The sequence below is a fragment of the Echinops telfairi genome, unplaced genomic scaffold, assembly GCF_000313985.2.
Source record: "Echinops telfairi isolate 266 unplaced genomic scaffold, ASM31398v2 ScPeMD7_9;HRSCAF=40, whole genome shotgun sequence".
NCBI lineage: Eukaryota > Metazoa > Chordata > Mammalia > Afrosoricida > Tenrecidae > Echinops > Echinops telfairi.
The window spans coordinates 77242047-77251216 of record NW_022103906.1 but is presented as its reverse complement, the minus strand read 5'-3'; the positions used below and the strand labels follow the sequence as shown (position 1 = coordinate 77251216).

At 37.8% G+C, this 9170-nt stretch overlaps 1 protein-coding gene and 1 pseudogene across 1 annotated transcript in view; one reads left to right on the top strand and one right to left on the bottom strand.

Annotated features, from left to right (window-relative positions):
• The window catches only part of ZNF638 (zinc finger protein 638), an 81972-nt gene that overhangs the window by 22790 nt on the left and 50012 nt on the right, over positions 1-9170 (top strand). The window contains exons 4-5 of the mRNA XM_045286584.1: positions 6235-6273; positions 7990-8279. Coding sequence (XP_045142519.1) covers positions 6235-6273; positions 7990-8279 — 329 coding nt within the window. The remainder of the gene's footprint in view (positions 1-6234; positions 6274-7989; positions 8280-9170) is intronic.
• LOC101660597 lies at positions 1859-2786 on the bottom strand (annotated as a pseudogene).

Here is a 9170-nt window from a genome sequence, read left to right as displayed (position 1 = left end):
AATATGCCAAAGACATATTGTTTAATGCACTAAATGGCAATATTTGGGGCAGTTTTTAAACTTAAAAAATGCCATTAACAGCTCTGTACAGTAATATTTAGAGTAACTCAAAAGGAAAATGAAAACTACCTTTACACCATATTTCCACTAGTTGTTCTGAAGATGCTCAATCACTCTCAGTTTTTCCTTTGCTTTAAAATAAGCTATCTCAAATCCAGTCTACAATGTATTGTTTCTGGACCAAGTATAAGCATTCACATTTGCAAAGATGTTTTGTAATAGGTCCTTGGCCTCAGTGAAAGCATAGGAGAAACTAGCGTTTATTTTCAAATTCTGTGACTGACTTCTCATTATCCTCTATAAGTTGAAGAGCTGTCAAAATATAATTGATAATGATAACTTTCCAGGTTAGCTTTTTAGTTAAACAGTAAGTAATTCAAGGAGCATAAGAGACAACAATGAAGTCTAGAATATAATGCAGGGCCAGCAGGAGCTGTAAGTTAATGTTTTGTTACAGGAAAGGTCAACAATAATATATTCTAGAGAAACGAATGCCTTCTTAGAGGTTTCAAGCAAAAGGTCACGCTTCAAAGTGACCAATCTTGTAACTTATAGTTGGGATATTTTGCTGCATTTTGGCATTTTACTATAATTTATAGCATACAATTTGTTTGGTCCTTTGGTGGTAGGGTAACTTTTTCTCCTGTTAAGGCCCTGTACTTTATAATGCAAAATAAAAGTATAAACGAGGTTAGTGTTACTTTATTATCACTCTTGTATTTTTTCTTTGTGGCCTAAACATGTATTTTTTTGTTTTTGGAGTTGTTCAGTGTATTGTTTAAGTGGACATGTTTTAAAAGCGCCTAAAATTTAGCCTTTTGCAAAAGACGTAAAGGACCTGAGGGCGATTAGATTTACTGCAAAACACCTAAGGGATCCAATCCATTTTAATAAGTACTGTATGCACTCAAGTATAAGCCGAGTTTTCCTACACATTTTTATGTAGTTTTTGTGGCAAAATTAGGTGCCTTGGCAGATATTCGGGTCTCCTTATACTCAAGTACATAAGTATACTTCTTTTAAATATCATTTGAAGAATTTTTTTAGATACTCTACTCCAAGACTGCACTATACCCAAAGAATGTACCTGTAATGCGGGTTTTGTCGTTTTCCACCTCAGGCACTCTTCTTCCACCCGCTGCTGTCTTCATTTAGTGAACAAACTGTCCTAGTTCTACACCAGATCTGTTCTATCATGGATCTAGCAGATAACTTTGTAAACATACACGTATCACCTCCAAGTACCAAAAGCAAGACTCTACTGCCTTGAGTCATAACTTTTGTTAAAAGTTCACAACTGAGGATTTACAGCTAGATTAACCCAATACTACCTGGAAAAATTAGTTCCAGATATTCTAATACATTTTAAAATACGCAAGCAGGAATCTTAATAGTTTTTGTGTTTTAAAGAAAAGGCAACTGCACGTATTACATAAACACTATTAAAGAATAAGTGACAGCAGCAAAGAGATTCATATTTCTGAAGACCAAGGTTTACCATGGCGAAGTCTAAAAACTGAGCAAAGTATACAAATTATTCAGTCCCAGTCCCAGGAAAATAATCACTTTCTATCTTTCTGCTTTTCTTCTGAGGAACCAAAGAAGTCAAATAGAGGAATTGTTCTTTCCGGACAGCCATAAAATCTTTAAGAACAAATAGATATACCTCTCTTATTCTTTCAGGGCATTATTTTATACATGTTCTTAAAAAACAAACAAAGACACTTTAAAAATAAAAATGTGTTATTTAGCTTTGTGACTATTTTCAAATAGTCCAAAAGTTCCTTTGACAGGAGATCTATCCCATGGTTAAAAAGCGGCTTCCTCCTTTCTTGAACGTGAGAGTGGCTCTTTGTTCCTTCAGGATCCCAAATCGCTCATGCAGTCATCCCTGTCTGTTTTCCAACACTACTGATGTCAAACTGTAGGGGAACATCTTTAGGAACTTTCGTTACATCAAATTGCTCCCGTTTTGCCAAGAATGATGGTACAGAGGTATGAGTTAATGGTGGTGTCTGAGTTACTGGGTTATGAACTGCTCCGGGATTGTCAATGGATACAGTTAAAATTCCTCCATTTGTGGTGGAAGTCCGCCATTGACAAGTTCTTTTTGCTACTACATCGTCTAGCAGTTGTTCTGTGTTCAACTAGGCCTGAACCTTCAGGCCCCTTCTGAAAAGAAAAGTTGCCTGACAGGTGTCTTTCTGGTGGCTTAATTTGTTCCCGCTTCTGGTCAAGTTGACTGGAATGTTACTTTTTCTGTTTAACAGGTTAGGTTTCTTGAGAACTGCATCTGGTTTCCTCTGCACTTCATTTTGTGTCAGGTCTGTCTTCCTTTGCAACACTGGAAAATAGGGCTCTACATTTTTATCACTCAAAGGTGGTTGATTCACAGGACTAACTCCTTTTCAAATTCCCGTTGTTTTTTAGCTGCATAAGGACGTCTCTTTCCAGGCATTACTCTTCCTCTGCGGCTCAGACTATTTTTACCAAAACCAGAATTTGGTTGAATTCCCCAACATACTCATCCTAAATTGCCGGGCACCACTTTGCTGAAGTCGTCTGTTGAGTCTTGGAAAATTCTGTTTCTTCCCTTCCTTTCGATTCAATTTGATGATATCATCCAATGACATATCGATTTTGTCGAGGTTTTCATTGCTGCGGGCCTTTGTAAGTGGTGACGGGTTCACGGTGGCTCTCAGTAACTGGGTACCAAACAGGTCCATGGCTGGAGATGTCCCGCTGGAAGAGTCAGCGGGGAAGGCCAGAGAGCGAGGCCTGCCACCTCCCACTCGCGCACGCAGACTCTTCATTGTGTTCTTAAATGAAACATCGTGCGTTTTTTGTTTTTTAGATTATCATCCAGAACTTTAGTCATGAGTGAAACATCTAGTTTTTAAGTTTTTATAAAAACACTGAATTTATTAACTCAAATAGCTGGGAAGTTTACTAGTTCTAGTTTCAGCTCAGCTGAACTGGATTCTCTAAAACCAGAGTGTCAGAAATGCTTTCATTTGTCATGTTTTCCTTTGCATTGGTTTTATGAAATGTCATGTAGACATTCTTCATGTGGCAAAAATGCCCCCATAATTTTGTATTAGTAATCTGGATGGTTTGGCACTCTAGAGTGAAAAGGTAAAAAATAACTTCTTTCCTCGGACTCTTGCTGTTGGGTTAGTTGTCTAATTATTGTCATCATAGGACTATAACTATGCTTTTCACTTGGTGTCATGTGCCCACTCCTGGAGTTGAGAATGGAATATAACCCATCTGAATCATACTGCTTAAGCATAGAGATTGATGATAAAAATGCAGGTTTATCATAAGGAGATGATTGTTGTGGTGGTTACTTGTTGGGGTGCTAACTGCAAGGTCAGTAGATTGGAAACCACATCTGCTTCTCAGGAGAGAGATTCTCAGTTACAATCTTCAAAAACTCACAGAGGCAGTTATACCCTGCCCTGTAAGGGCCTCTCTGAGTTGAATTTGACTGTGTAGCAGTAAGTTTTGTTTTTCCTATTGCCACATCAAATAAAGATTTCTCTCCTAAACCATAAATACTTCTACAAGCACCTAGTGGGAAATCTGATTTTTATGAAGATAAAGAGTTTAGGTGGTGTGGGGTTAAAGGGAAGAAGAAACCAAACATCACAGGTTTGGTAGACGCAATTGTACAGCGATAATAAGTAAAGTTTATAGTAAAGTCATAGTGAGCATGAGAGTTAAAGAATAGCGTCAAGTAATAGGAGTCAGACACAATTCATGGTAGCATCGCTCACCTCAGCCCCGCTTGATGGTCCTCGTGGAGGGGGCTTAGCCGTCAGAGAAGAAGCAACTGCTCGTCCTCCTAAGCCACCTTCTTCAGCCACCCTCCCAAGAACCAGGGAGCCTCCTTATTTATTGCTAACCACGCATCATATCACTTTAGGGGGATCTGATTACAGAATCATACATTACAGAAAAGGGGGCAATACAATTCATCCTAGAACAGGTTTGATCACTCTGGTGTCTCATACAATAAAATACAATTATTATTCTTGGAGGCATGCAAGTCCCCTGATAGCAGACAATAACCTAAGTCATAGGGAGAGGAGGGGTAGCAACATAGGCAATATAATCAATAGGAGAGGGATGACCTAGGCATGTGCCGTATTTGTTGTGGGATAAACTGGTGTGTGCTTGATCTAGACAGCTGATAATGGCTACCTAACCTTGGTCATCCTTGGGCAGGTTTGACCTCTCTGGTATCTCCTGCAAGTAAACAGACCACCACTATCCTTATCAGAAGGGAGTGGGTCTTATTTAGGGTGAGTCAGACTATACAGTCTAGATGGCTGATGTTAGGGAGAATAACCTCTGACCTACTTTCGCTGACTGCCTAGTGAACAGTCATTCTTAAGCTAAATCTGGCATATATTTTGGGGAGACAAGGTGGGATTGAGCTGTTACCTGTAAGGTTTGCTGCTTAAACCCATCCCGCAGCTCATTGTATAGAAAAGACCTTATGATCTGTTCTTATAAAAATTAGTCTAGAAACCCTTTGGGTAGTCTTAATGCATCACATTGGGTTAATGTGAGTCGCTACAGCACTGATATATTAAGGCAAAAAAGCATTGCATACCTATTAAGACTTTCTGTGTACATGTATGTGCCTGTCTTTTTTTTTTTTCATGTACCCCTGATTTTAAAAATATGTGTTTCCATGCCTCTTACTTTAATTCTTGCCTTATTATTGATCTTATTCAAGTTGTGTGCTCTTGAATATATTTATTACTTTTAAAAAAAAAATCTAGCAAATAAATTCATTTTGATTAGGTGCCTAGAATCTTTTCCAGGGCAAAACGTGCTGCTCTATTCTTTTGAAAGCATAGCGTTCCATTGTATGACTATCCTACCTGTGTAAACAAAGTCACTGCCATTTGAGTCCTTTCGGACTGTAGGACAGAGTAGAATTGCTTTAAAGGGTTTCTCGAGCTATAAATTCTTACGGGAGCAATCTCATCTCTCTAAAGCAGCTATTGCATTTAGTGGACTTCAAAGATTGCAGTTAGCAGCCCAGTCTTTAAACCACTGTCACCAGAGCTGTTTATTGATGTATGTTTAAGTTCTTACCACTTTTCATACACTTTGTCATCCTCATTCTCTTTGTTGTACATGTGACCTGTTGCTCATTCTAGATTAGGCACAAGGATTATGACTTGAAAAGGTCCAGTGCACCAGACTTTTTGTATTAACAATAAACAAAAAAAACACTGCCATTCATTTGATTCCGACTTACAGTGACCCTCTAGGACAGCGTAGAATGCTTTGTGTGTTTCCCAGGCTGTAACTTTACGGGAGTAGAAACCCTTGTCTTTCTCCCATGGAGTAGCTAGTGTTTCAAACTGCTGACCTTGTGGTTGGTTAGCAGCCCAATCTGTAACCACTATGCCCTTTGAGCTCCTAGTACTAATGATATTACATGATTATCCTCATTGCCACTCAGCTGTTTCTGTCTCACAGCCACCCTGTAGAACAAAGTAGATCTGCCCCCATGGTTTGTGAGACTGTAAATCATTCCCGGTATAGGAACCTCATCTTTTTCCCTTGGACTGGCTCATGGGTTCAAATTGCTGACCTGACAGCCCAACGTGTAATCCGCTACATCACCAGGGCTCCAGTAAGTGAATATATAGTTCATCCTTAAATTCTAGACATTATTTTAAGTGTATTAGGTGATTCCTTAAATCTTTAAAACAACCTTAAGAGATGTAGGTCTAATAATTATTCTTGATTCCATCAATGAGGAAATTGAACACACTGAAGCAACTTCCATACTGTACTGTCACACAACACATAAGTGGCACGACTTGCCTGTCTAGCTCTTTGATGTTCCTTTTGTCTCCTTTCTGCACTTAACATGTCATTTTTGTGGTATTTTAAGTCTCACTATATTGAAATTAAGTAAACATATAGTAATTCTGGGCCTTTAAGTATGAAGAGCGTGTCTCCTTTTCCTGATGAATCTACTAATGACTACTTTTAAAATTAAATTATATAATCATTAACTAATAAAAGACAAATACTATTGAAACTTAGATTTTGAAGAGTTCTTCTGGTGTATTGCAGGGAAATTTAATTGCGCCTTATAATCTGATTTTAGCTGTTCATTAATTTTGTTTATTCTCAAAATAGGTATCCTGATTGGAATCCTGAGATTCTCCCATCAAGAAGGTAATCATTCTTTTAATGGTGACATTCCCCACCTTCTAGGTGTCACATGATAAGTTGGCATAATCCAGGCATGAGAATTTTTAGTCTTGAGAATCCATTTATGTTGCTTTGACAGCTGTAGTTCTTTTGTACTGTGACTTAGAAGTATTGAACAAGCAAAAGCAGAACACGCATATGTGGCTAAGTTGCATATATACAAATCTATCGGAGAGTATGATCTGGAGCCACTGTAATAGAGTGGTGATATGCTGTGCTGTGATCAGCATTGTCTGCAGTTTAGCAGCTCTTTGAGAGGAGGACTGGGCTTTCTATTCCCTACAGCCTTGGGAAACCACAGGGGATCAGTATGAGTCAGCATCGACTCGAAGGCAGTGGGTTTTGAGTGAGCAAGAGGGTAACTGCTGAAATATTCATTATACCAAACCAAAATAACAACCCAAAGTTGCTGCCATCAAGTTGCTTCCGACTCAGAGACTCTCTAGGACAAGATAAAGCTGTCTCCGAGAATTTCCAAGATAGTAACTCTTTTCCAAGATAGTAACTCTTTATGGAAGGAGAAAACCCAGTCTTTATTCTTGTGGAACATCTGGTGGTTTCCAACTGCTGATCTTGCGATTAGTAGCCCAACCTGTAACCCCTACTCCACCTGGAATTGAGTATCTACCATGATTTCAATGTTATGGAAGACAAATTGCATAACCTGTGTCCTTCAACATCTGAAGACACCCCTCAGCCCAGCAAGAAGTTGCCTCCTCTCTAGTGTTATTATAAAAGTTTTGTTTTAAAATCAAACAAGTACTTAAAAAAAGCAGGGGGCATTATTTTGAATTGGGTCCTATTCACCATTTTAGGAGCTCTGGTGGTGCAGTGGGTTCCAAGCCGCGCTGGTAAGCTCAAGTTTGAAACCACCACACAGCGCAAAGATGAGACTTTTTGCTCCTGTAAAGATTTACAGCCTCAGAAACTCACAGGGGCAAGTCTCCTCTGTCCTATAAAGTCACTATGAGTTGGGATCGACTTGATAGCAGTGTGCTATATTTTTTAACGGTGAACAACTTCCCCAGGTTATATGGGTCTTTCTTCGATCACTCCATCTTAAAAATGACAGATCACTACTCTGAACATCTACTTATTTGAAAATATTTTATTCTAACATTTACTATAATTTTATGGTTGTGAGATTACAGATACCTTGATAGCCAAAGTGACCTTATTAAAGATACCAAATAAAGTGGGTCCTTATGTAAAATAGCCTTTTAATAAAATAATATAATTTATTCTGTATACATTATCCCCCTAGGGCACTGTACTTAATTTGTATATATGCAACTTGGCGATAAATAACATAAATCCGCAGGATAAAAATTGTTGTATAAAATTAATTTCCTAAATTATGTAATTCTTCAAAGCATAATTATGTATAAAACTGTTGTGGAAAAAGGCCAAGAAATTGATGATAATATTCTTATGTAAATTAATAAAAGAAGTATTCATGGAGCAGTTGCAGGACTGCCCAACTGTTCAAATTGTTGCTCATTTACCTACAAAATAAATTTGGATATACAAAAGGAGTGCTTTAGGCTTTGTTTCAATGTAAATAACGTAATATTAGAGTTTGGTATTGCTAATCTGTTTCTAAGAAGATAATTCTGTCATTTAATGTAATTTAAACTTGCATTAAATACTGGATCTAAACTTGGTTTTTCTGCTTTATAGAAATGAAGGCAGTAGGAAAGAGACTCAAACACCAAGAAGACGTTCTCATTCACTCAGTCCCAGGCGTTCTAGGAGATCAAGTTCAAGACACAGGGTCCGTCGATCTCGAAGCCCACTGCATTATGCGTATAGACCAAGAAGTCGAAGTCCAAGGCTTTGCCATCGTTTTGTTGCGAGATATAGATCCAGATCCCCTAATCCACCATATCGAATTAAACCTGCATTTAGCCCAGAAATCTATCGATCTTTTCGTTCTGAAAGGGCATCAAGAAGATTAGTGAGATCATCAGGTATATTAGTGGTGGTTATCAAATGAATCTTTGTTTTTGAAATTATTTATATTTTGAACCTGTGTCTTAATACTGGCTTTTAATGACCTTTCCAGAATTAGCTCCTTTTTAAAATACATACATACACACACACACACACACACACACACTATACATATGTATATATATATATTAAAGTATTGCTGTACAAAGACTATTGTTAGTGTTTAGGAAATAAACTTCTTTAATGTGTTCTAAACGTGAAATGTAAATATAGTTAGTTTTAAATGTATTAAGCAATGGTTCTTAAGATGTGGTTCAAAACCTTCTAGAGCAGCGGTTCTCAACCTGTGGGTTGTGACCCCTTTGGGGGTCGAAGGACCCCTTCACAGGGGTTCCCCGATTCAGAACAGTAGCAAAATTACAGTTATGAAGTAGCAATGAGTATAATTTTAAGATTGGAGGTCACTACAATATGAGGAATTGTATGAAAGGGTCGCAGCATGAAGAAGGTTGAGAACCACTGCTCTAGAGGTTCCCCAAGTTGTTTTTAGGGTTTCCTAGAGAGCTTCTTTTCCATCTACATAAATCTTCAACCAAAAGAACCTTGTGAGCAGATAAGAAAGTCCTGGTGTCTTTTAATTTCAGTGCTAATAACATTTTTGCAGAGATGTACCCTGGTGCTATTTTAAATTTTTCACTAGTTTCTTTTATTAATGAAATTGATTTTCATAAAGTATTTAACACTAGTTTATTATGTAAATAAAGTAATTTTTTTTCAATCCATGTGCTACGTAGTGATCAATATAAGCAAGCTTTTTGTGATACGCCCTTCTAAATTAAGACTATGAAGGGATCTTAAAATTAAACTAGAAGGGGGAGACTCACTAGAGGAACCAAATGTAAAATAGC